Consider the following 26,209-nt stretch of genomic DNA (forward strand, 5'->3'; position numbering starts at 1 on the left):
TCAATCGTCCGAGGCTGACGGCACGCCTCGGGCCAACACTAAACGGGCCACGACAACAATGGAAGGCTGTCGCGGTTGGCGATCACACCAAGCTCGTGTGATTTGTTGCAGGCGCTAAAGCCTCCCGCTTGTCCTTTCATCACCAACAGATATAGCAGCGACGTCGATCCTGATTGTCTCCCACATCTCCGACACAATCATTGGTTGCGTGGGTGAAGATCGGACGCCCCCTCTCCTCGCCAAGCGGCCATCAAATTAGAGCCCCCGCCGCCCGGGCGCCCACCTGACTGATAACCATGCGCCATGACGCTGGAGACCCTTGCTCATTCAAGATTGCCGCAGGGAATAAAGAACCCCCCTAGGGCCTCCCAGAGAGGTGTCACAAATCCAACCACCATGCGTGGCCTCGATGACAGTACCGACATCATTATTCGTGTGAGCCAGAGTGCGGGAGAGCAGGTGAAACATGGGCTGGAAGCGTTTGTCAATTTCGCAGCTCGGGACAATGTCCTCGAGGTTGCGCTTGGTTTGATGTTAGAGTCTCTCCGCAGTTGTCACCAGCCATAGAGGCTTTCCGAATTACTAACATGAAGCCATCTGGTTAGTATTGGAAATGCATTTACGAAAGTCGTGACTTCGTTCGTGTCGGACATCGTGCTGCCGATTGTCTCCCTATTGCCTTTCCTGAATCGCAACATGGACCAGAAGTTTGCCGTGCTCTCCAGAGGCCCCAACTACGTAGAAGGAACGGGGTACAACACGGTCAAACAGGCAAGGGAGGACGGGGCGCTGGTTTTGGCATGGGGGTACGTCTAGCTTAATTCCTGCCATCGAGCTTCATCCTGCATATTTCTGCATAGTTTATTTTGATTCTAACTGGGCTTGGAAGAATTTTCATTGAGACCATTCTCAATTTCCTCGGGGTCAGCTGCACTCTATTCGCGGTCGCACACATTTATATGTTCGTGTCTCACAACAAAATCATCAAGCCCACCGTGCGATGCAGATATTGCAAGAAATTTATCAGTATTGAGGTGAGATAGACTTCACCATTACCATTTTTGACTTCATAATTGACTGGCAAATAAGGCCAAACGGTGCTTGAATTGCTCCAGCTGGCAGGATGGGAGAGAGGACCAACCTGGCGAGGAGTATAGCGATGAAGAAGAGGAACGTCGAGGCCACGGAGAGAGTTAGATGAGCATCAGAAAGATAGAGATAAAGCTCTGTGCCTCTTACGATGTTGATACCCTCGTTATTCAAGCGTTTCAAGTGTTGCTCAAGTGTTCCTCAATATCGTTTGGTTGTTTCTCGTCAGCCACGCCTTTATTTACAAGTATGGGTATTGTATAGTGGACGGCATAGACTAGTGTTTCAAGCTTCAATATTGCACCATTAACCCCCATTCGCGAAATATTTGCTATCTATTCGATGTACCTTTACATTGCTTTTTCTATCACCAGCAACGTATCGTTTCGAGCTGGATGGGGTCAAGTAATATTGCGAAGAGAAATGAGGGTAATAAGTCATTATTGGGATTACCTTTTACCCCGCAAAAGTTAATATCACGACCTGGAACTGAGAAAAGCAAGGGCTTCTGTAACAAGTCTGTAGATCGGCCGAAAAATCCATCTAGATTTTGCTCAAGCGACCCCCTTTGGAGATTCGGAGGTAAGACGAATTAATGTCCCGCAGACTTGCCGTTCCGGTCAATGCCATGGTGCGACTCATCTCTCGTTCCAGAATATTTATCACTGTCTCAACGCCCTTTTGTCCATTGAATGCAAGTCCCCACAAAATCGGTCTTCCAACCAGAACGAAGTTTGCCCCCATTGCAAGCGCTTTGAATATGTCACTCCCGTGGCGAATGCCTCCATCTAAGATCACAGGAATCCGGCGGTCCACAGCTTCAACAACAGCGGGCAGTGCTTGGATTGTGGATGGAACACTATCAAGTTGTCGGCCTCCATGGTTGGACACAATGATTGCATCGGCTCCATACTCAACTGCCAAAAGAGCATCCTCAGGTGCCATTATACCTTTCAAAATAATCTTCATCTTACTATTCTGTCGCAAAAATTTGATAGTTGATGCCCATGTAAGAGACGAACTGTTGATGCCGTCCCCAACCACTCGCAAAATATCTTTTGCGTCTGCCGCAGTACGTGCATCCATCAGAATACGGTTAGAAGTTGGCTTGCCTGGATTCTGGGTATATGCCTGTTCTATATTGGCTAGGTGAAGGCCTTCTGGAAGAACTAATGGCGTCTGCCGCTCATGAACCCGATTACCAAGGACAGGGGTATCGACAGTCAAAACGAGCGCCTCGTATCCCGCAGCTGTATGAACTCAGCATGGTTTCTTTTTGAACAAACCGAGAATGTTCAGGTGAGCATACCTTCTGCTCGCCTGATAATAGGCAAACTGAGCTCCGGGTTCTTGGCAACGTATAACTGGAACCAGAATGGTGTAGCCGATTTAGAAGAGTTGGGTTGTCTAACTGCTATGACTTCTTCCAGTGAAGTCGTCGAATTGGTAGAGAGGGTCAAATTCAGGCCCATAGAACAAGCTGCACGCGCGACGTCTAGTTCACCCTCGAAACCTGCCAACCTTTGCATCGCACTGGGCGCAATACCCACGGGAATTGGCAATTTGTTATTGAATAACTCCGTTGATGTGTCAATATTAGATACATCGCGCAGCACTCGGGGCAGAATGAAGAGACTAATTCAGGTCAGTCAGTTGTGAACATAACTGTAAGATGGCACAATTTGTACCTGTCAAAGTCAGTTCGATTTCTTTTGACTGTCGTCTCGTCATCGGCGCCACCTGAGTAATAACTGTAAATATTGTGTGGGAGCTTCCGTTTCGCAACAGCTTCCACCTGGCGGAGAGTGATGGGATCGCTGCCTGAAAAATCCTCGGCCATATTGGGAACTTTTTATTCTTTGATCCTCTAAGCTGAGTTGAAAAGCTGGTATTCAGTGGAAGACCGAGGAAGAAGACTGAGAATCTGTCCCGGAAATTTATCCGGATTATAGGTAGGTGTCTTGAATCGTTGACATTTCACCTACCCGAGGTTCACGGGCAAAATGGCTGTATATCCGCTGCTACATGACCAAAGTAATGAGTAGATTACACCGCAATGCTTCATTACACCCATAAAAATTTATCAGAGCTACTACTGGTAAATAAATGATGACTTTGGGCGGTAGCTTTCGGGGCACACTCACGTTCTTCTACGTTTCACCCAGCTGTAGGAGTCATATTACAATATTTCACATTCGAGGATTTTCAGTCTTTGCATAACGCTTAATCTCTTCGATTGATGGCTTTGATTAGACCTCATGAGAAACTCACTAACACATCATGATAATCCTTTCATCACGTGGTGTGGTGGGGTTCTACCCCTCGTCCAGTTCGGCCATCCCCGGCCAGTACCACTGTTCACTTATGGTCTGTGAAAAGTTTTCAATTCAATACTGAAGCATAGAATATCTCCTCGAATTCTCAGCTAAGAGGAGCTATTACAACGGTTGTCGCGATGGCAATCACTCATATTGTTCTATTCCAGTTCAAACCTGGAACTGACGGCGCAGTTATTAAAGATGTATGAAATCGGACAAATCGAGCTGACCTTGGAGATTTGGCCTGCATAGAAAAAAAATTCTAATCACGTAACTCGATAGGTTTGTGATCGAATGCTCGCACTGAAAGATAATTGCATACACCCCTCTTCCCAGAAGCCCTACATCACAGCGTCCTCGGGAGGGTTAGACAACTCAATTGAGGGAATTCAAGCGAGTCAACCCTTTGTTGTCCCATGTTTAGCAGACTGTCAGGTTTTATGAGCTAATTTCAAGGGCTTTTATAGAATGGCATCACTCATGCGTTCGTTGTTGAATTTGCCAGCGCCGAAGACCGCGATTACTATGTTCGGGAGGACCCTGCGCATCAAGAGTTTGTTCGGAGTCTAAATGGAGTAATTGAGAAAGCACAAGTGATAGATTTTTCACCTGGAAAGTTTTAGAAATAATTTCTTAATATACTTTTTGCGTGCTTCTGGAATCCTGAGTGAAACGCGCTTAATGGCCCTATAGAAGCTATGTCTCTTGATTACCTTTAATACACTTACCATCAAGGCGATTGAACAATATATGGGCCTCTGACGTGATACTGAGGAGTATTGGGAGTTTATGTAGCCTGGAAGACAGATCAAAGCTTGGCTAGACCAACTAAAATGCTCTTCAATACTCAATAAGCCTTTTGAGATACGTTGCGAAAGTTGATATGAAAGAGTTCTAAAAACTTGACCTAATATTGTACCTCTTCAGCTCGTTTATTGGCGCATTTACAGCCGTGACTTCGGACGTTTACCAGTGCCTGTAGAACCTGTAAGTCCTCCATCAACAACAAAGTTCTGGCCTGTGATATAACGAGAGGCATTGCTAGCAAGGAATGCAACACAATTGGAAACATCAAATGCATCACCCATGCTTCCCTGAGGTACGTTGTGATCTGTTATTTTTTTATAAACTTCACGGTCTTCCGCAGAGTTGCTGTGGCCCAACATTTCCAGAAACGGTGTATATATCATGCCGGGGGAAACTGAATTCACCCGAATGCCCTTTTCTGCATAAATGATGCCTGTGATTTTCGAGAAATGTATGACAGCTGCCTTGGCAGATGCGTATGCTATTTGTGGTTTACCCAGATATTTCATTCCAGCAATGGAAGCATTGTTGATCACAGATCCAGATCCCTGCTTTTTCATGATGGGTAAAACTGCCTTGCATCCGAGGAAAACAGAGTTGAGATTCAGGCGTATCTGTGCATCCCAAGCTTCCTCGGACATGGTAGCCGGATCTCCCGTCTGCGTGCCGCCGACGTTGTTCACAAGAATATCAATTCGGCCATGTTTCTTCATCACTTGATCAACTGTGCGCTGAACGTCCGTCTGGCTTGTCGCATCGGCGTGGAGCGCTTCGCAAACTCCCCCTTCTGCTTGAATTCGAGCTGCCGTCTGACGTGCTGCGTCAAGGTTCACATCACAGGCAATCACTTTCGCTCCCGAGGCACCTAGAGTGCTGGCAATTGCTGCTCCATTGCCCCAAAACTTTGAACTCGGATCTCCGGCCTGTCCGGCTCCCATAATCAATGCTACTTGACCTTGGATGTCAGGGTAGGTGGGTAATTGCTTCCTAATGAAAGGCGAAGGAGTGAGCTAGAAAGCCCTGAGTTGCCCCGAGTTGTGATCTTCTGATGTTACCTTAGAGCCATCACGACCTTGGCAGAGATATGGTAAAATGTTGAATCGGAGTTGAATGTTTTCAGTCAGTAATGCAGGCGGGGAGTTTTTCTAGAAATATTTGACCGTCAAACAGGGGATTCAGTTATTCCAAGGACAGTCCATTCGCCCCACAATCCTCGCCTCGAGAAGTTACATTAGAATTCCCCCGCCTATTTTCTCGTGCATGAATTAAGATACCTGAAAGAGGGGAAGCACAATAGTCTGAGAGTCGAGATTCGCAATGGGTTTCTACTAGGCATTCCCCCGCTATCTCGGAGTCCCCGCCGGGTTCCCCCATTCCGTGGGGCCGCAAATCACCCTAAATTGATGACATGTGGCAAGGTTTCGCTCGTAATATTCTGCATAGCTTTAACAGAAATTGATGAAAAAAATTAATATGAATGTAGGTTATGATGATATGAGATACAGGGAGGCTCAGCTATTTCCATCGCCCGCAAGTGAAATATTGGTACAACTCGAGGTATTATACGTATGATAAGCCTCGATCTACAGTATACACAGCTCTGTTTAATTTCCTCACATAACTGCCAAGACTGACCGGGATTTTGTTTTGCAGATCCGGTGAGAAAAGCGATAAAAAGGCTAGAGAATGTGTTTTGTAGGTGACATCGCCACTCCCCTCCCCTCCATCCTCCCGAGGATCCCATGATTGGCGAAATGCTGTGCAATGTTGACAATGGCAAGGACAAACCAGTCCACGATGAACGGGCAGTTGAAATTGATCCAGCAGCCGAGAAACGGCTTGTACGAAAGATTGACCTTTATCTGATGCCCTCAGTATTCGTTTTGTATCTGTTTTCCTACGTTGTGAGAATCATAATCACACATATAAACAAAGATTTACTAAGCCTTCGCAGGATAGATCAAATATTGGCCTAGCAAAGATTGCAGGTATGGAGCAAGATTTAAACCTCACTTCTGCTCAATACTATACCGCAGTGATTGTCTGGGTCATTGGCTACACGATTGCTGCGGTACCATCCAAGTATTCTGCCCATGGATCTAAGTCATGTATAAATTATAATATCTAACCATATGCCTAGTATGATCCTCGCACGAACACGTCCTTCGGTCTTCATTCCGCTTATTACGTTTGGATGGGGTAGCGTGGCAGCCCTTTTGGGAGCCATTAAGAGCCCCAGCCATTTGATTGCGCTGCGATTGCTTCTTGGTGTATTTGAGGCTGGTTTCAGTGTAAGCCATCCCGTGCATGTGATGAAAGGGACTGAAATCGAACTAGTGAGGTCCACAACACAACAGCCGGCGGTTATATTCCTCATCTCGACCTGGTATAAGAAGAACGAGCAGTAATCCCTCCCCCTCCCTCCCCTCCACCACCTAAAGTTGAAATAGACAGAGGTATTGACTGATATACAATAGATCAAAACGATTTATCATCTTCCTGACCGCCGGTATTCTTTCTGGTGCATTTGGAAGTGTTGTCTCAGGGGCCATCACATCAACACTTGACGGAGCGCACGGAGTTCGTGGCTGGAGATGGCTATTTATCGCTGAGGGAGTGACGACAGCTGGAATCAGTCTGATCGCACACTGGACACTTCTTGATTATCCTCATAAAAGCCGAGGACTTCGACCCGATGAACAAAAGCTTTCCCAGGAACGACTCATTCAAGATGGCATGGCAGGTCCTATAGGCAATCCCCAGGCGGGTCACACGTCGATATTTGTCTCTTTCTTGAAAGCCATATGTGACTGGCGAGCCTGGTTTCTTGTTCCAGCATACATGAGTATCTTAGGAGCGTTATCCCTCTCCTATTTCTACCCGACATTACTGAATGGAATGGGTTACAGTTCAACCGCTGCCCAGTACATGACGGCTCCCCTTTACTTGGTGTCACTAGTCATAGCGCTGCCAGTTTGTTACCTCGCCGATCGGAGACCTCATTCAAGAGGGCTCTTCCTAGTCATTAACATGGTGGTGGGGTTGGTCTTCTTTGCTCTCACTGCTGGTATCAAGAACTACACAGCGCGGTATATCTTTCTGTGCTTCATCAACATGACAATCTGGACAGGAAATGCCCTTGGACTGTCCTTCGCAACAACAGCACTGGGGTCGGTGAATCAAGACGTCCGAGCCATCATGCTGGCCCTGATGAATGGTCTGGCAGCCTTGGCGCAGTTATATGGAAGCGCCTTGTTCCCAGATAAGGATGGCCCCGAGTACCTCACCGCGTTTTCAGTTTTTGCAGCCACGTTTGCCGTTGGTGCAGTGTTGTATGGAGTGGCTGATGTGTTGTTCAAGAAATATCCCTACCAGGCCTAATAGGCTGCAAATCATCTCTACCCAGACATTTTTGATGACTCGGTTATTGGTAAGAATATCAAGATCGCACTTTAATGCTGTCCATTGGTATATCAAGAATCCGAGGCAAATGCAACACAATCATTAGAACAAAGACACGCCCTGGGGGAATTTGTGTTCGCCTTGATCCATATCCATGAACTCTGGTCTATATCTCCAAATTTACATGCAGACCCCTTCAGTAGAAAAAAAAAGACAGACATCGACTTCTATGGAGACAATTCGAAAGAAATTAAAAGACAAGTCTTTGGAATACCTCGGGAACGTACGCAAGGTATGAAGAAAGCCATTGTCAAGCATATTCTGCAAGTTCACCTTCTTGAGAATAGCGAAAAAAGTTTAACTGATGTGCTTAGTTGGTCAAGTGAGCGGAGGACGGAGCTCCAGTGTACAGGACAATCAGGACGATCGTCACTGCAGCACCGATCGCAATTGCCTTAGCCTGGGCGGGGTTAGCGCGGCGATACTCGCCCACCTGGAGACGCACGTCGGTGGTGAGGGCATTGATCTTCTCAGCACCCAGCTTGTAGTAGACCAGACCAGCCAGGGCAATGGAGTAACCGAAAAACTGCTGGGCAGTGACAGGGTCACGGAAGATCATCATGGAGGCGCAGACCAGAAGGATATCCTTCAGGATACCAGCCATGGTCAGGACGACGGCAGAGGTCTTGCCAATCTAGAAGGTTGTTAGTAAGGAATGTCCCCAATCCATAGGGTGAATGTTCACCATACCAGAAGCACAACAGAGGCATTAAGCAGGAAAGCAACGAGGGCATTGGCGATGAGAGTCATAATGCCGAGGGAGTAAATGTCGTTCATGGTCATACGGGGGAGATCGGTGAAGAGAGTAACAACACCGTTGGTGATAGCACAGGCGGGAGCGTAGTAGTAAAGGGAAACAAGGGGATCCATCTTGAACTCGGCAGAGCTGAGCAGGCGCTGGACCATGACCAGGCGGAGAGCCTCGAAGATGATACCGCCGACCTGGATGAGGAAACCGAGCATGTCGAACTTGATTTCACCAAAGGAGGCAATCACGACACCAACAACAATGATGGCGACGTTTCCGAGGGTCTTGTAGTTGGCCGGGGCAATGCCGAATGCCCAGGTAGCGAAGAGGGTCACGACAGCGTTGGTCGCCTGTTGAGCGGTTTTTCTTTAGTTCATATTCGGGAAATCGAGGTTGACAGGAAAGAAGGCGGGGGGAGGGACTAACCTTCAGCATCTGGATGAAGGAAACACTTAGGTAGAGGTAGGCCAGGTTACCGCAGATCAGAGACAAACTGAACATGATACCGATCGGGACAATGGCACGTCTATGATGGACATCGGCGTTATTAGCGTTTCGTTCGTTCGTCACAACCTCAAGAATCTCCCCATATATCTCGTACTCACCCATAGGTAGCCGGGGTCATAGGGACCTTGTGACGGGAGTCCAGGATGGTGGTGAAACGCGCCAGACCCTGGGTCATCGCAGTGGCGAAGATCATGTGCCATGTCGTCAGGAAGAGCGCTGTTGACCGAATGTTAGATCTGATATTCTCGGCGGCAAAGCCATCGTGGTCGACTGCAAGGGCTCTGGGGAAACTCACGGAAGTCTAGAAAAAGAGGGATGGGTTAGCTGGATCCCGAGGCCACCATTGAACGAGTAAAAGGGGGGGGGGGGGGGGGGGGTATACGCACTGAACTTGGCGGTCGACAAAACCCACTTGTTAAAAAGGATGACGCTGGAACTCAAGGCAATCCACAGACTGGGGGCGTATTAGCAAAGGCCCTCGCAGACCCGAGGGGATTGATGGAGGAGGCCGCGTTGGCGAGGACGCACGCAATGTAGAAAGCCGGGTGCAAACCATTGTTCTGCGGCGCGGGCGCGGGGGCACCGCTCTCGAGTTTGCGATCATCTTGAGACGAGCGACCGTTGGCCATTGTGAAGTAAACAGAACCCGAAAAAGAGTGACTATGGGTGAGTAGTTTGGGGGAGGAAAAAGGGAGTTGGAGAAACACAAGTTGGGGGGGGAGGGTGGAGGAAATCATATTATGCGTAATTAGGGGCACGAAGACGGATCGGCAGCCGTGGGGCGGTGACCAGCCAGCGAGCGTGTTGATTGGCGGTCGCTGTGGCTGGGAGGCGGCCGCACCCATAAGTACACGTCGACGCGTGGACCCCTGGCGGGTTTCAGGTTTGCCTGAGATTCGCGGGTCCGGTTGCTGCTTGGGCTGGGCCCCTGGACCCCCCCCCCCGTCATCGGTCGAGGTCATTGTCTTGGGGACTTTGGTCAACCGATGGCTCCTACTCCCCTTACGGAGAGCCCGCGAGGCGATCGTCAAATTAGCCGTGGACCCTGAATTTGCGCTCTCCCCCCACCCCCTATCGAGAAAAATTCCACTCAGTCTCGAACTTCTATTCTATGTTCTCTTTCTTCGTATCCATCAAACTGAACCATGCTTGTCTTAAGCACTGGTGTTTTTCATATTTACCAACAAAAAAATTATTCAATGCGTTTCTTTCGGTTGAAAGTTCGGTTGAAAACGATGAATTAAGCTGTATAGATAGATGCGCAGCGACATACAATCCCCCTGGTAGCCCAAGGTCTTCTCTCTTCTGATATATAAAACTGAAAGACTTATTGGCTCTTCGGTTACCCCCTTAGCCCCTAGCCCCTGCGCCTCTCGCCACTCTCCCGGACTGGGTCATCCATGGAATGGCGAACCCCCCACCCCGGGCAATCCATCAATCAAACCGCTATGAACTGCTCGGTGCGTCCTGTTGCTGGATCTCCACCAGGTTTCCATCGGGATCCTCAACCATCAGGAACATCTCCAGCCCAATCAAGCCTTGCGCGGCAATCAGCGCCTTCTTGGCAGCGGTATGATCGCCAGCAAACTCGCCAATGCCAAATGCATTCTGAACGGGCCCGGTGAATTTGGTGATTCGTTCATTCACTCTTTTGAGGATGGGCACTCCGTGTCCCTCGAGGTAGGCCTGTGCCTTCTGCACATCAGGGACAATGAGTCCGACATGCCCAAAAGTGTTCGTCCGTTGAGTCGATGCCACCAGGTGGTCATCCGACACGTTAAACTGAACGAGCTCGAGGAGCCCATACAGATTGTTCTTATCCCGAAACAGTTCCTCGCCGGTCTGAAATCCAGTCCCGTTGCGCCCGCCCTGTGCGTAACCCAGGTAAGTCACAGTGTATTCCGGTGTGACATGGGCGTCGAAAAGGAGGCGCATGCCCAAGATGTCGCCATAGAATTGCTTCATTCCTTTTAGATTGGAGGTCAGAAGACCAAAATGATTGATCGCGTACCCAAGAGTGGCAAGCGGGGCAGCCCCATCGTCTCCAATAACGAAAGGGTTGTTGGGATTAGCTGTATCCGAGCGAGGCATACACGCCGAGGCCCAGCGAGCAAGCAGCAACACCAAACACCATTGCCAAAGTGGGATGAAACAGGTCATGAAGCAAGATAGTAGAAGAATAGGATCTGATGAATGCAGGAATGAAGGAATGGTTATTCTCTATTTGAAAAACAGTACGCATATTGACGGGGGAATTGTGTCCGTCTTTATATCTTCGAACCTCTTGGACAAGGCCGCCCATGATTGCATCCTGTAAATGGGAAGGGAGGCGATGAGTTCTCTTTTGGTATCGGCGTAAATGCTCGTGCTCGTATTTGGTTCTTGGCAATATTTCTATGGATGCTCGATTCCTCTCTGGCTGCAAATCAACAAGCCAAGCGGACAAGCGAAATGCGGTGCATATGGCCCCGAGAAGTCTAAAACAGTAGTTGGCGCAACATCCCACTTAATCTGTCGATCGCTCTTGCGCTTTGGCTCCGATGACTTCATAATCTTCATTATGCTGTATTTGGAGAAACAGTATACCCGCGCCAAGAACCTTTCTTTCTGGTGGCTCTGGTGGTTGGATAAGTAAGATCTGACGGGGGTTTTTTGTAGGAGTGGTCCACCCTCGTCTGTCTCCATTGAAGATATTTCGAGCTCAGCTAGAAATGCATTTTTCGCATCTCACTCATCCATTGTTGTTCTTGAAAAAAGACCCTCAACCGAACCATGAAAGTAAAGGATCATACGCTTCAGAATCCAAGGATTCCCAATCATGATGGTGCGCCTCATTGATTCGATGCAATTGGGCCGCACGAAACCCAAAAGGGAACATTATGCGCACGCTGCATTTCGCCCCCATGCATACCTGCTCAGACATTCGACTGGTTCCTCTTCCAGCATACCATCCTCAACCTTCATCTGATAAATATCAATCGAATCTACATTGAATTCTCATTGGCGGTTCGTTAAGCAAATGCATCCTCATAGAAATTACTGGTGAAATCAATAAATTGTGCTGGGACAGATTTTTATTCAGTCTATTGATTCTATTGATTCTATTGAGTCTATTGAGTCTATTGAGTCTATTGAGACTTCGCAGGATTGCTGATAGTCCTCTCGACAACCGTACCATTCTTTTTGAATTGAATTTTGATGCACTCTTTTTCCCCTGGCATGATGAAAAACGCTGGGATTATGGGCGTCTTATCTGAAACCCTATGTATTTAAGTTAACAATCTTATACAGGAAAATTGACAACAGAATACGTACTTGACATTGATAATTGAAGGTTTCTCGTTGTTGACCTAACGAAGTCTGTTAACAGTCCTATTCGTCATGAATAGCTAAAGAATATATCGTCATACAGTGAAGTTGCTCAATACTTGTGACCACCATCCGTCATCCAGCTGTTTGGCATTGCGCCATTCATAAACTGGTCCAGTAGACTGCTTTGTCTTGCCCATTGCGTATGAAGGCTCAAGGAGTCGTATCGAGAGCTATGCTGTTCTTGAGAGGAGAGATATCCGGGATTGAAAGATAGCTATCAGTGCTTGGAGAAATGGTTCCTTATATACAACTGATTTTCAAAGGATTAATAACATGAGAATAATTGCGTATTGGCCTCGGTCGCCATGATCTAATAATAGTTCTGTTGTTCTTAGTTCAAAGTCCTTATACTAAGTTGGTCTTACAGGCAATATACAAGAGAATAACAGTTTCATCGAATGTGGGTCATTTAGTCCGAAAATGGGTTCATAGTTGGTACCAACATGAGATTCAATAGAAGTTTCAGTGCATGAATATCATAAAAACCGAAATAACATCATGAAACCCGAAAACAATTAAGTTAGATCCGGATCTTATAATCTAAACATAGGTTCTTGAACTAATCTCTTTTGCATTCCATGCCTCCAGCAATCCACATCTGGAGCGACCACAAAAACTAATCGACTGATACAGATAAGTTGCTGAATGAAATTAGTAAATTCAATTTCAAGTCAGGCTGAACCGCGGTTTGTTACTCCCTGGTAAAAATTACTGCATGTTTTGCGAATGCCGTGGCGCATCTTACCCACACAAGACGAAAAGAAGTGCTTCCCGCCCGTCAACGCGACTTTCTAAACTTGAGCAATTTATTGGCTAAAACCGAGAAGGCTTCTCATATCATCAGGGCTTAGATATCCAGCAATGAGCTTGATATCCATCTTTCCCTACGGAGGCTTTGGAGCTAAATAAAGTCGCTCAAATGGGGTATCTCAAAATGGGTCGACTTTCCATGCTCGGTATCCCGCTGGGAGATTCATAAAGATATCGAGATTTTTCAATGCACTATTCACCTCAAATTCATATTCTCGCATCATCTATTACCCAGTATTGGTCATGCCTTCTTAAAAACTTGGCGCCTTCCGAAGGCTCACACTCCTTAGACCCAGTAACGTGCCACGCCGAAAGGGACGGAAGACGTATAGACGGGCTGCAGAGCCGAGTTTAGTGACACATATTCTGTGTTAGCAGTGCTCCAGAAAGTGCCGTATATGAGCATCTTAGGCAACAAGTTAAGTACGTCGTCACTGAGAGACCCAAACATCCCTATCAACGACTGGCGCTTACGATGGAGCTGGGCCTACAACTTGGTCAGGTTAATCGCAACAGAAATCGAGGTTCCCACAAGGCTCTTCAAATCCGTGAAAAATATGTACGTCGACAAGGGCATGTTCGATTTTCATTCACCCTGCTCACCCAAAGCATCCTGCTTGGGATCAAAGCTGAGCGTCATCTTTTGTTGGGTCATGTGACCTGTGACCCGGCCATACATTTAACGAGCTAGCAAAGCTACGTAGATATTGAACCAGGGCGCTCTACGGCGAGCCTGCGAATGCACGCCGGATAAGATAGATCAACAAACAAGCCAACAAGCCAACAAGCCACGCTGGAAGGAAGCCTCTCAGAGATGAAACAGATGCTGCTTCAGCGAAAGATGTGTAAAGATTGATTCTCTCCCTATCGGAGATGCGCAGCTATATTCTGTAGAGACTGTGCGCCAAGAAAGATGTCCTTCAATTAGAGATCACCTATTGTTGGCCATTTCCCCACCACAATATCTTCCTCTCTTACTCTCACTAACCAGCTAACGGGTGTTCGCTGCGTTTAAATCATGTGCCAAATATGTTTCACAGATAAATGGCACCAAGAGATTTTGCTTCCAGCTGGGCTTTTCCAACCTCTTTCGCAACTTACTCGTTGACAGTATGACTGATGAAGCTTGGTTACGAAGGCTCCAAAGTGCCGTATCCAGTGGATATGATTCAGTACTTGTTTACTGATTACATATTGGTCACCAAGAAGGTCAATTCAAACAAATTATACCAAGGTTGGGGAATAAAATATTTCCAAATAATCTATCGAGACCATCAATCCATGTTCAGTAAAATCTTGGACTGGCTGTAGAGCCACTGGTTTGATGTTCTCGATAAATTTTCCGATTTAACCTAGAGTTGTTGTTCTTGCCTTGGTGCTCAAATATGTTTAGGAAAGCCATTCAAGCCCTCGCGGAACATCTTTCGATACTCCTCTGCCGACTCGCACAGAGTCGATCGCAGACTACACGCAATTTGGACTTCGAATTTATTGAAAAACTCAAGACAGCCTCCAAATTGGCCAGGTTTACTGTAGCGGGTTGGAAATTGAGCGACATGACAAATTGGTAGTTCGAATTTTAGAATTGAGACAGATGATTATACGTATTAGGTCCAACTTGGGCCCCAGTGTTAGGTCAGCGACGGGTCCTGGCTATAGAACTTCGACCCAGACCTAAGCTGGGTTTGGTTTTGGGTCGAGACTTTTGACTCAAATTGGGCTCTGCGGAAGTCTATTGAAAAATAAAAGCATCCTAGTCGAGATTTTAGTTTTGCAATATATCGACGAGCTTGTTTTCGTCCACATTGTACATCTTCAAAACCAAATCCCGCGCTTTCTCAACACTGACATCCCTCTCTTTCATCAGTATATTGATCTGGCTCTTCAGTAGGCTTTTCCTGATTTCGTCCCAGTTCAGCTGCCTTCCATCATCCGCGGTGACTGTAGTTAAAAAGCCATCCTTTTTGCGCCAAATACCGCCAATCATCACGCCACTCACATCACTGACATCACTATGATTGAACACAGCCACCAAAGGATCGAATGCTGCCGCAGCAGCCATGTTAATGCTTTTGGTATCAAATAGAATTAGATCCGCCTGCTTCCCCTCCCGGATCGACCCAATGATCTCGCCTAGCCCGACAGCTTGGGCTCCGTAGATGGTCGCCGCATTAAAGGCCTCCTCAACAGTCGCTGGCATAGTAGTCGGGAAATTCCCCACTGCGGTGACGGGAAGGGCCCGTTGCTGACGCGCCATTCCGATGGCAAGACGTGCTAGTTGTAGAATTGAAGCCGTGTTGTTGGTATGGCAGTCAACTCCAAAAGTGTACTTAATACCAGGAGTGAAAGAGATAGGCCAGCCCATGGCCATCTTAGACTCGGTATCAGGGGTTGTGGATACAGGGATGCCTGTTTCCCGCAGAATATCCATCTCCTGGTCATTAAGACCGGTGCAGTGGGAGAGCAGGATATCTGAAGGCGTAGTAAGCAATCCATAATCTGAGATGATGTTCACAATAGACCCCGTAGCTACTCTTTGTTAGTGCAAAATATTTTGAGCGTCGCTGATTAGGGGGTAGTCTGACCAAAAATGCCGGTATTAACGACATGGCTAGTAAAGAGCTTGACCCCCGCAGCTCTTAGTCGGCCAAAGAGTCCAACAATTACCTGCTTTGGCAAGAAGTAATAGTCAAAACCAAAGCCGATATGGATTCGACCATCACCTAGGGGCTGCTTGCCCGCTAACTCGACCACATGTTCTATTATCTCCGCGGGAATCATATCCGTTGACGGGATACAGCAATCATGGTCCCATTTTTCTAACCTAGTCGGATTTGCGTATGCAAAAATTGAGCGGAGACCAGATTGGGTTGTCGCTGCAAGAGCACGATTGGCTATTTAAAATATTGAATTAGTTTATGGGCCTTCCACCCGTGCATCTGTCCAAAAGTTTACTTGCCATGTTCCTTAGTCTTGCATCCATGGGCATGGTCCAGAACGAAAGTGGTTCCGGTATTAATAGCCTCGAGAGCCCCAACCAGCTGCCCCCAATAAATGTCATCAGCCTCATAATGGTGACTTGCCATAGAAGCATTGCAAAAGTAGTCAAGGAGGGAATCCTTAGCATGTCGGCCTTTAAGCTGAGTCTGCCAGAGATGATGATGGGTGTCGATCATGCCAGGGCTGATAATTTTATCAAAACAGTCCACGATTTCGGCATTTAACGGTGCCACGAGATTTGGACCGATATCCACAATCTTGCCGTCCTGAATCAAGATGTCGGTGAGTTTGAGTGGAGTGACCTTATTAGCATCATCGTGGTAGAGGATTGTACCCCCCTCAGCAACGTAGTTCGGTACGAGATACTCATTAAAGATAACAGATGAGCTTCGCAGCTTGAGTATGCGGTGTCTTTTGAGAATATTTCAATCTGAGTTTCTGATTCATTTTATATATCTTGCTATCTAAATTCCCTTTAGTCTATAAATATCGGAGGAGTCGGCGCTCGGACTCTTCGGACTCTTCGGACAGCGAAAAGGATTTCATTACAAAACATATCCAGAGTTAGAGCAAAAGCTGACTATTATGATACACAACTCTATGCTATCGGTTGCAAGTCCTGCAAGAACCATCCGTCAGTGAACCTATTTCGGAAAGCAGTTCGGGGCAGTGCTTATTTTTGGGGGCCATAGTTACAGCCCAGACGGCCTTCGGCCTCCACCCCCACCTTGCTTCCAGTCGAAGCGAAAATCAATGACCTCGTGAGCCGCACTACCACATTATTAGGAATCAACACAGTGGGTGAATTAGTTGTAAATGTCGATCTAGTAGGATACGATATAGGCTAGGAAATGTGGGATCCAATGGAACGCGATGCTCAATGTGATGATGTCTACGGAAGAAAACTCACTGACAGGGAGTATTGAATATCTCATCTCGTGCTGACTAGCGTATTACGGCGCTAGGCTCCAAGTATACCCGGGATACTATACAGTACTAAAATATTATAACTTACTATCGACAGCTTCTCTGGTATCATGCCAGAGATCGTGGCGTCTTAGAGCCTAAATTGTCCCGATAGCTAAACTGTATCGCTAAAGGTAGAATAGATAGGAATGTGCACGAAGTAATGGGCGTAAATTCAATATATCTGCTCTTCATAGACCAAAAGAGCCTTGTCGGGTGTAACAAGAGGCATTCCAACCGGAGCAGGAGGGTAGGTGCGAAGATCCTTCTCAATACATGCATTTAGATACTTCATTTTACCCATCATTGCATTACCTCAAGCTATGTTTTAATATTCACTGGAAGAATCCGAGTGAATGAGCTTGTATCTGGACGACGATTTTACCTCTTCTTGGCTGGCTAATTGCTTCATTCTGGGGGAATGCCAGCAGGATAATAAGAATAACATAGTAGATTTAACTTGAGCACTACTTCTCTCCCATTGTTTTATTATCTTTCTTTTCTTGCACAAGAGCACTGATAAAACTGTGATAGGTGATTTTTGGGTCCTGTTGAAAAGTTAAGATAGCGGACGAGGGGTAGCACCGGCGATAAGGGAGCCACGATTACGGCCAAGGAGATCTGTCACTCTCCGCCCGACAATCCTCGCTCCTCTCATCTCGCGTCGCCCCCATACTTCACCATGAATACACAGGTCGACACATCCCAGACAGCCAACTGTGATCAGATTCCTATCATTGATCTATCCAGGTTGCAAAGCCCCAAGTTTGAGGATCGACAGGCACTAGCAAGCACTATTCATGATGCATGTGTCCAGGTGGGGTTCTTCTATATCAAGGTACGTAGGTAAATAAGCTCTATAAGACATACATTGAAGCCACTACTATGCTTATATTACTTCCTGAGGGACTAGAATCATGGAATCCCGGAAGAAATGATAACTGGGATTCATCGTGCAGCGGAGAGGTTCTTCCGACTTCCAGAGCAGCAGAAGATGAGGTTCTACATCGGGAACTCACAGGTGAGCTTATTCAATTATCTCCCAATTCAAAGGCTTAATCCGAAACCCAGGAGAACTGAAACAACCATTAGAAGTTCCGTGGATACAGTCCGATCGGCGGTGAGAGATCTACAGGCACAGATGAAGATCCAATACCAGAGGAAGAAGCGGTAGGAGTTCTCTCCGAAGCATTCGACATTGGTTATGAAACGGCGATGGATTTTCAAAAATCAGAAGATAATACTCTCCCCGCTGATACCTATGGCCTGTACGGGGACAATCAATGGCCAGACGAAGAGACAATCCCAGGTTTCTCACAGACCTACATAAAATATTGCGCTACCGTCTTAGAGCTTTGCCGCAAACTCATGAGAATATTTGCACTAGCTTTGGAGATTCCTGAGAACTATTTCGACTCGAAAGTGCAGTCCCCTGGCATCACGTCCAGAATGATGCACTACCCCGCCCAGTCAGCTAACGCTGAAGTGCAGGAGGGACTTGGGGCACATACGGTAAGTGAACCGGTTGCGCAGTCTTCGTGTAAAAGTTATTGATATATTTCATGTCTTTCGATCTAGGACTGGGAGTGCTTTACGATCTTGTCTCAAGGAAAGGTTCCTGGCCTTCAAGTCTTGAACCATAATGGCGAATGGATCCTAGCGCCCCCTATCCCCGGAACTCTAGTAGTCAATATTGCGGATTGCTTGTCCACCTGGTATGACGTGAAGATTCCGAATGCTTGAGACAGAGCCTTCATTGACTTGTATGAAAAGGACAAATAAGAAGTTCAAATCAACCATCCACCGCGTCACAAATCTCTCCGGAGAAGAGCGCTATTCAATTCCGTTCTTCTTTGGGATAGATTATGACGCCACTGTGTCAGTACTTGAAAATCATGTTTCTTCCGATAATCCTGCTTGTAGAGGGCCATTTAAAGCAGGCGAGGTAAGTAAATTTTCATATAGATATTCACCTGGGCTGACATACCAATCCACATAGTGGGTCCGTGAGAAGATGTCTAGGGCATATCTTGGCTACGAGGGATAGTTCAAAATGGATAAGTGAAGCCCCTTGATAGAATCATATATCTCTTATATCTCTCTATGTTATTCGTGAAATTGATAGTCGAAGCTTTTGTCGAATCGTCTTGAAGATATTCAAAATAGCATCGGCTGTTTCATGGTAACGCGTCCATGGTTTAGTGCACCCAATTGCTATGTCAATCAACTCCTCGAAATCCGGAACAAGATTGGCAAGGGAAGGGGTCCCCTTTGCAATTGATAGCACAAAGACCGCCGCTAGAAGTCTGTTTGGAAAGATTGGTGTCAGTTACAGGAAATTACACCAATTTAAGAGATTACACCATACGCTTGCAATCGCAGCCAGGTTGAATGTGTTCTTCTCTTCAACAGAGGTACTGTTGCATGGACAAACTTCCGACAGCTGTCTATACATATCTCACAATTTGTCATGACATATCCTGACAATTGCTGTTCGCGCGAATGTGTTGCATATACCAAACATGGTCGACAGATGATGTGTTTTGCAGCGTAGTATCTTGTGCGTAGTTGACTATCTTGTAGATCTCGAGGATTCGGATCTCGAAGATCAGGCTTGATTTCATCAGGCAAGGAGTCAAACCAGGTCTTCAGTTGCCGACTGAGCTCAACGTTGACAGACTCCAGCGATGCGATTGACGGCTCTTGATGATATGGCTGTGTTGGCTCTTTGAATTGTCCAAGAAGAGAACCCCTGTCTGTGTCCGTAAGTTTATTAGAGTACATTGTATTGTGTATGCGATTTAAAAGTTTTCGAATGGAACACATGGCTAGAAATATGAGATTGTTTCGATCAGTTTCATCCGTAAATTCTGGGAAATGTAGTCCGTCTACTAGGACTTCAATTCCGCTCCGCGGGAAATGAAATTCGGCAAGGTCATCACTACCCTCATTTCTTTCAAGTCAGCCAGTATCAAGAAGTAAGAAAGGATCTCTGTGAAAGGGATCTAACCATTCGAGAACATAACAGCCCCAGGCGATTCGAACAAGCACTGCATGTTGGTCTGGTGGTATGCTTTTGTCATGCAAGCTACACCAGTAAGCAACAATATTGGCAGCTAAGCAATTCTAGAGGATTAAACCTACTAAGAGAACATCAGTTGAGTCGCACTTGAGGCTGTATGAATCAATCTCCATGCTTGGAGTGGCCGGCCTCTGTATCGGAAATATAGTGAGGCATAAAAGAAAGCCAGGGGGACATTCAAATCTCTTGAGAAGAAAGTCGTCTCCACAGTGCTTAATATTTGATACGCGTGGGAAAAGTATTCTGTTCCATTGCCTTCTGAGGATACCTCTATGTCAAAATCCTCATTGATACCGGAACAAATTTCTCCAAGAGCAAGTACTGTGAGACAAAGAGCCGAAGTAATATCGCTAATTGCAGGATCAGTTAGGAATGTTTGAAACATCTTCAAAAATGGCTGGCATTCAAGAATGGGAAACTGGGTATGGACATGAGTAAAAAATGTTTCGATCAGAAAGTTTGCTGTATGGCGGTTCAAAGCAAGCCTCTCCATGATCGAAGAACGTGAAGTCTTAGGCACCAACGGCTGTATCTTGCGTTCGGATTCTAGGAATAGAAAAAAGTCTTGTGGGTAGTCTCCAATCAAGGTTTTCACTTGTTCCAGTACCAGCAAGTTCCCCGTTGGCGTCTGATGCCCCAGTGGAATAAGTAGCGGATCATCGTCGCTGTATTCATAAGTAAGATCCCCTACGAGAGGGTTCTTGTTGGGCGATGTGTAATGTATACTTTTTGAGCGAGAATTTGATTGTGTGACTGGGCTCGAGTTTGAATGGCTGGCAGTATCTGTTTCTCGTGGTGTAGACTGCAAATGATCGGTCAGAGCCGAGATAGCAGCAGTTTGCTGCTGGAGCAGGCCTTCAAGTCGATTGAGTCGAAGAATAATCTCAGCCGGTGTCTCTGCTTCGGATCTGAACCCAACATCACTATTATGTCAGATGTTTCCCATGTCGACTCCTTACTTCTCGTTTGGGCTTTCCTGGTATTCACATCGTGCGCCTGCGCCAGCGCAGAACCCACATGCAGGCCGCTCGCCATCGCATTTACGTTTCCTAAGTTAATCAGCATCGAATGTCAAACACAGTTCCTGAAATGAACCTTGCCTATGCCTGCAGAAATTGCACGCCACCAAAGCTCTTTTCCGAGGGTAGTCCATCTGGCCCTTGATCCATGCGCTGGCCACGGGTGTTTGGAGAATGTGGGGCGCGTTGTGCGCGGGGAGAAAACCGAGTCCCCAGTAGTATCGGTGCTTACATCCGCCGTCATTGTGGAAAGCGGTGTGGGTGTTTCACACCCAGATTTCCGTTTTCTGCTATAAAACGATTCGCGAATAATTCGTTGGTTAATTAAATCTAAGCGAATCCTGCTGATAATTCGAAGGGACTTGAATTTGCTGACTAGCTCACTTTTCTCAAGCACAAGACCGTTATTCGCTAGGCAGAAATATTGTTTATAGCTTAGAAAAAGTTCACTCTTAAGCATTGGTCAAGATATATATTACGTATATTTAGTACAAATCCTATTGCTAGGATATCATTCTCTCTATAAAGTTGTAGCAATTGTATCAGATAGAAACTCCGTATAATCGTCAAACATTAGGATACGTTTCTCGCCCGATTGAAAACTATATTCATTAAATTATAGACTTATGTGGTAGTAAGTCTTCAAAAATCCGATCTAAAAGATCATACCAATGCATTAATTCTGCAGGATGTGATGCTAGAACTCTGTGAACTCCCTGATCTTCTGCTCAATTGGCCCCATCTGTATACACATAGGAAGCCTTGCTATAAAGCGATATATCAAGTTCTCGGCCACGCGTTGTTTACCACGCGTTAACGCGCACGACTTGCCTACCATTCCATAAGCTTAGGCATCACAGGCATATTGAATTCGCTTATGTTTTGATTCCAGAAAGTCGATCCTCTTCGTCTTCTTGATAGGCTTCTAGAGCAGAATCTGCCACTGTAATATATATATTGGACGCTTTTTTCTTGTTGATTAGATTGCCAAGTGTAAGCCGAGGCATGCCAAATTTACGCGCCAATTACGCAATATTTGGCTTCTCAGTGCGTAACACAGCTTGGCAGGCCTCAGCCATAACTACGAGATTTCAAAATTGGTCATTCTCAGGTGGTGTTATTGATATGAAAGCAAGAAATGGGCTAGTAGGAAAAAATGAAATCCTGGTTGTACTCGGCTCTGCGATTGGCCCACCAATTGCCAGAAAAGGGATTCTAAGCGAAGCCTACAATGTTTGGGGAGCTTCACGAGAGTCAAATCCTATTCTTCTGACAAAATACTATCTCTGGGATCTCGCACTAACTGTGTAAAAATGGGCGAGTCTCTTTTAAAGTAATTTGTTCCAACCACCTAGTGTAATCCATCGGTGTTTACCGGCTTCATCAAGATCTAGAACCAATTGTGCAGGTCCATACGTCTATTCGAGAGATGTAGAATCTTGTCATGAAGAACAATCTTATCGTGTGCCTAATTAGCCGTCTCTTGAAACCAGTCAAAATATTTGCTTTGACGGCACAACATAGACCGAGTCCGAGAGCTTACAATATTGTCGAAGGGCCTGTAGGGTGACTTAGCTATTAAAGAAGATGCTAAGTTTGGCTAGCTTATTGATGTCATTCCTGGTCCATTATTCCGGTGAGAACAACTATTGAGCCAAATCGGTCAAATGGCTAGGTTGATAGCCCGAAACTCTGCGCTGCGCAGGCTGTTAAAGTCCTTTCTATATTGAGTCCAGTTGTCCCTTACGTTGATAAGAACGATTCATTTGGCCTGAGCCGTTGATCAAGTTTACTATATTTTGCCATTTCATCATTAATTGATCGCCCCTTTCTTACATTTTTTACGTCGAAGAGAGTGAGAAAATCTAGTATATACACAAAAAGTTGTCTTTGCAAACAACCCGCTCGAATAATTCAATGCGGGCTCAGGTGATCCCCAAACGTATCGATTTAACCGATTGACAAACTCGGTAGGTAGTATATAGAATTCTGCATGATCTATACTTGATTCAATCTCTTCAGACTAATGTATAATTTATAGTATTATTATCCCCCGGGGCCCGCTTCTGAGAATAAAATAGCGCATGGTAATCGGTTAGAAGGGGAAAACATGGGAAAATACGTGAAAATAGTCACCCAAATCACTCAGTTAACAATATTATATTGCCTAGTGTATTTATCCAGATATAGAGCTTTAAACACGCCTTATGATTCCCAGTCGAGTGCACATGAGATATATTGTCTGTGACATACCAATTGGTGGCATTCAAAATCGCAGTAACAGCATATGTCGGATCAAGGGAATAAAGAAAGGCCGTTGTGACAACCTCTCATACATGCATCACCACGACTCGCCCTGAAGGAACAAGACATCATAACTTTCGTCTTCTTCCTTTCAAAGATTGATGAAATTTCTTTGCTCTAAGGAAATGCCAAGACCTCCCTGATGAGACTTTGTTACGTCAATATACGTATGTTGAATACTCCAATATATGCCAGAGACCTGTCTAACTATGCGCCAAGAGTATCGTGATAAGTAGCGAGGAAGATGAATTGTTTAATAAGCGGGGGATAAGTGCTCCGATCAATGCATTGTGGTGGAATTATTAATCCCTTCTTCGACGGGGTCTGTGGGGGAGGCGGGGTGGCGTCTTGATTCAGGGGTGGATAGTGTTGCATGCTAAGTAGATCCGTTTTCGGAAACCCCACATATAGCTTCTTAATGTCAGCCATGTGAATCACTTCAACCTCTGTTACCCCTGCTTTGCCAAGCTTCGCTACCACTCCTGCTGACGCGTCTAAGAGATTTTGTTTGTAGGACGGGAGTATACAGACACAGAGCTTTAACGTAGAAGTTATAGAAATGTCCGTTTCTAAAGTGACACCCGGGCATTATTCCTTGTTCCTGCAGCCTTGGATGGGCGCTCGGCAAGATGCAGATTGGCTGGAAAATTTCCAGGTCCCGGAGCAATGTCGGTGTTAAACTTCGCTGTTCCCTGTCTTCTGCTGATCATTTCTCTGCTCCTCATTGAGGCGTCACATACATGATTTCGATTTTACTTTAACCGTATCTCATTGGTAGGTAGTGTTCAAGACTGACGAGGGAAATCATATATCAGATTTCAAAAGTATGTACAAATCCTTAGGTGTGGATGAACCCCATTTCCCAAAATCCGGACACCTCAACAGCAGTTGATCAAGTCGTTGCTCAGGAGTCCCGGGCCGAGGTTCCAAGTTAAACTGCAACGCCTTGGGTTGGGAATCCATCACTGTCGATCACCATCCTTCACATATATAGCCTAAGAATGTGGCTGCATGTCAAACTATAAGCGCAAAGCTAAATCCACCAAGCAGCGGACAAGGCTATACTGGCGGGTATATATTTATCACGCCCGTAGCATAAAAGGCAAATTCAAGCTCAGGGAGTACGCGGCCGCGTCCATGGATTTTCTTGGCAACTGCTTGGCTTGTCTCGCCCCGGTGGCCATGAAGATTTCCCAGCCAATGACCAGTCGGAGTTTACGCAGCTGGAGGAACTGGGGTAACTAGCCTTGTGACAACATTCATTGTTTGATATCTCATTTTCGGAATCGAGACAAGAGGTCTGGGTTGTTATGAAATGGTATACATCACCTCAATACGGAGTTGAGAAGTATAAAGAGACCCAAGATGGCCCAGGAAACTCTGGAATCCAGATCATTCTCTTCATCAAACGAGTATTTCGGACGCCTCTTGTTCAACTTCGATTCTTTTTGATTCTTGTTAAAAATGCGATTCACTGCTCTGTGGAAGATTGGCCTGGTTGGCCTGGCTATTCCTGCTGCTCTGGCTCACCCTGGTGAGCACGAGAAATACGATGCTCGAGCTGAGTTGCAAAAGCGCCAGTTCAAACAGAACGTTCGTCGAGGCTTGGAGCGATGCGCGAAGCGATTTGAGGCCAGTGGACTCAATGCTCGCGCTGAAGCTCGTCGTCGCGATCTATACAATATGCATCGGCGCCACGTTAAAGCTCGTGATACCTCCGACGTGCTTAGCACCTCTCACCTGGTGGATGACTCGAGCATCACGTCGAGTACCTCAGCTGACTCGCTCTTCAGCACCAGCTCTACGTGTGTGCTGAACCCCGAAGGCGAGACGGGTCCGTACTATGTCAAGGGCGAATTGATCCGCTCTGATATCCAAGAGGATGAAGATGGTGTACCAGTCATCTTCGATATCCAGTTTGTCGATGTCGATACCTGCGAAGCCATTGAGGATCTGTACGCCGATGTCTGGAGCTGCAACGCAACTGGTGTCTACTCTGGTGTTGTGGCTACAGGAAACGGCAATACGGCCGATACCTCCAACTTGGATGCGACCTTCCTGCGTGGCATTCAAGCCACCGATAGCGATGGCGTCGTATCATTCAGCACCCTGTTTCCCGGCCATTACTCCGGACGTACCACTCACCACCACATCGTGGCTCATCTTGATGTGACTGTTCTGTCAAACGGTACTATCAGTGGTGGTACTGTGGCTCACATTGGACAGCTCTTTTGGGACCAGGACTTGATCGACGAGGTGGAAGCAACTTCACCATATAGCACCAACACAGTGACTCTCACTACAAATGCCGAGGACCGCGTCTTCTCTGATGAAACCGAAGATAGCACTTCTGATCCGGTTCTTAACTATGTTTGGCTAGGAGATTCTCTTAGTGATGGTCTGTTGGGCTGGACCACGGTTGCTGTCGATACATCCGCCACCTATGACCCCAACTACAGCTTTGTGTACACTTCTAGTGGAGGCGTCGCTGAATCTGGAGGTGGCTCGGATACTTCCAGCAGTGGGTCGGGATCATCAGGATCAGGATCCTCGGGCTCGGGAGGGTCGGGAGGCTCGTCTGGTCCAGGTGGTTCTAGTGGCTCACCTTTCGCCTAAATTTCGACTGGAAGCGGGTTGAACAACAGCGGTATACCTGAGTACCGTTATGGCATATGGCACTCGTGCTTGCCAATCCAAGTGGACATTTCTTGTCAACGTATTCTGT

At 46.5% G+C, this 26,209-nt stretch overlaps 12 protein-coding genes across 12 annotated transcripts; 4 read left to right on the forward strand and 8 right to left on the reverse strand.

The window, feature by feature from the left end:
• Positions 1-396: 396 nt before the first annotated feature.
• On the forward strand, positions 397-1,197 carry N7462_004429 (Large-conductance mechanosensitive channel; the record flags this gene model as incomplete). Its single annotated transcript, XM_057076155.1, has 4 exons — positions 397-533; positions 606-806; positions 890-1,034; positions 1,090-1,197. The coding sequence occupies 4 exons, from the start codon at positions 397-399 to the stop codon at positions 1,195-1,197; spliced, it is 591 nt and encodes a 196-aa protein (XP_056935660.1).
• Positions 1,198-1,632: 435 nt separating this feature from the next.
• Positions 1,633-2,929, reverse strand: N7462_004430 (alpha-hydroxy acid oxidase; the record flags this gene model as incomplete). Its single annotated transcript, XM_057076156.1, has 3 exons — positions 1,633-2,339; positions 2,399-2,724; positions 2,778-2,929. The coding sequence occupies 3 exons, from the start codon at positions 2,927-2,929 to the stop codon at positions 1,633-1,635; spliced, it is 1,185 nt and encodes a 394-aa protein (XP_056935661.1).
• Positions 2,930-4,351: 1,422 nt separating this feature from the next.
• Positions 4,352-5,280, reverse strand: N7462_004431 (SDR family NAD(P)-dependent oxidoreductase; the record flags this gene model as incomplete). Its single annotated transcript, XM_057076157.1, has 2 exons — positions 4,352-5,201; positions 5,270-5,280. 2 exons carry the CDS (start codon positions 5,278-5,280, stop codon positions 4,352-4,354), a joined length of 861 nt encoding a protein of 286 aa, XP_056935662.1.
• A 676-nt stretch (positions 5,281-5,956) lies between these two features.
• On the forward strand, positions 5,957-7,595 carry N7462_004432 (MFS transporter; the record flags this gene model as incomplete). Its single annotated transcript, XM_057076158.1, has 4 exons — positions 5,957-6,118; positions 6,169-6,296; positions 6,355-6,618; positions 6,692-7,595. 4 exons carry the CDS (start codon positions 5,957-5,959, stop codon positions 7,593-7,595), a joined length of 1,458 nt encoding a protein of 485 aa, XP_056935663.1.
• Positions 7,596-7,986: 391 nt separating this feature from the next.
• N7462_004433 (sugar phosphate/phosphate translocator) lies at positions 7,987-9,560 on the reverse strand (the record flags this gene model as incomplete). Its single annotated transcript, XM_057076159.1, has 5 exons — positions 7,987-8,310; positions 8,367-8,774; positions 8,851-8,950; positions 9,030-9,210; positions 9,383-9,560. 5 exons carry the CDS (start codon positions 9,558-9,560, stop codon positions 7,987-7,989), a joined length of 1,191 nt encoding a protein of 396 aa, XP_056935664.1.
• Positions 9,561-10,377: 817 nt separating this feature from the next.
• N7462_004434 (VOC family protein) lies at positions 10,378-11,022 on the reverse strand (the record flags this gene model as incomplete). The annotated part of the gene is made up of 1 exon (XM_057076160.1): positions 10,378-11,022. One exon carries the CDS (start codon positions 11,020-11,022, stop codon positions 10,378-10,380), a length of 645 nt encoding a protein of 214 aa, XP_056935665.1.
• Positions 11,023-12,059: 1,037 nt separating this feature from the next.
• On the reverse strand, positions 12,060-12,440 carry N7462_004435 (uncharacterized protein; the record flags this gene model as incomplete). The annotated part of the gene is made up of 3 exons (XM_057076161.1): positions 12,060-12,192; positions 12,247-12,281; positions 12,342-12,440. 3 exons carry the CDS (start codon positions 12,438-12,440, stop codon positions 12,060-12,062), a joined length of 267 nt encoding a protein of 88 aa, XP_056935666.1.
• A 2,438-nt stretch (positions 12,441-14,878) lies between these two features.
• N7462_004436 (uncharacterized protein) lies at positions 14,879-16,659 on the reverse strand (the record flags this gene model as incomplete). Its single annotated transcript, XM_057076162.1, has 4 exons — positions 14,879-15,642; positions 15,699-16,007; positions 16,073-16,524; positions 16,625-16,659. The coding sequence occupies 4 exons, from the start codon at positions 16,657-16,659 to the stop codon at positions 14,879-14,881; spliced, it is 1,560 nt and encodes a 519-aa protein (XP_056935667.1).
• A 1,102-nt stretch (positions 16,660-17,761) lies between these two features.
• Positions 17,762-19,126, forward strand: N7462_004437 (isopenicillin N synthase family dioxygenase; the record flags this gene model as incomplete). Its single annotated transcript, XM_057076163.1, has 7 exons — positions 17,762-17,917; positions 17,993-18,100; positions 18,172-18,591; positions 18,658-18,794; positions 18,853-18,957; positions 19,003-19,024; positions 19,079-19,126. 7 exons carry the CDS (start codon positions 17,762-17,764, stop codon positions 19,124-19,126), a joined length of 996 nt encoding a protein of 331 aa, XP_056935668.1.
• A 54-nt stretch (positions 19,127-19,180) lies between these two features.
• Positions 19,181-19,905, reverse strand: N7462_004438 (fungal specific transcription factor domain-containing protein; the record flags this gene model as incomplete). The annotated part of the gene is made up of 2 exons (XM_057076164.1): positions 19,181-19,385; positions 19,448-19,905. The coding sequence occupies 2 exons, from the start codon at positions 19,903-19,905 to the stop codon at positions 19,181-19,183; spliced, it is 663 nt and encodes a 220-aa protein (XP_056935669.1).
• A 135-nt stretch (positions 19,906-20,040) lies between these two features.
• Positions 20,041-21,226, reverse strand: N7462_004439 (fungal specific transcription factor domain-containing protein; the record flags this gene model as incomplete). The annotated part of the gene is given in 3 exon segments (XM_057076165.1): positions 20,041-20,167; positions 20,224-21,069; positions 21,081-21,226. The coding sequence occupies 3 exon segments, from the start codon at positions 21,224-21,226 to the stop codon at positions 20,041-20,043; spliced, it is 1,119 nt and encodes a 372-aa protein (XP_056935670.1).
• Positions 21,227-24,948: 3,722 nt separating this feature from the next.
• On the forward strand, positions 24,949-26,100 carry N7462_004440 (intradiol ring-cleavage dioxygenase; the record flags this gene model as incomplete). Its single annotated transcript, XM_057076166.1, has 1 exon — positions 24,949-26,100. One exon carries the CDS (start codon positions 24,949-24,951, stop codon positions 26,098-26,100), a length of 1,152 nt encoding a protein of 383 aa, XP_056935671.1.
• Between the last annotated feature and the right edge of the window lie 109 nt (positions 26,101-26,209).

Source organism: Penicillium macrosclerotiorum (assembly GCF_028827735.1).
Source record: "Penicillium macrosclerotiorum strain IBT 26536 chromosome Unknown utg000003l_segment0_segment0, whole genome shotgun sequence".
NCBI classification, from domain to species: domain Eukaryota; kingdom Fungi; phylum Ascomycota; class Eurotiomycetes; order Eurotiales; family Aspergillaceae; genus Penicillium; species Penicillium macrosclerotiorum.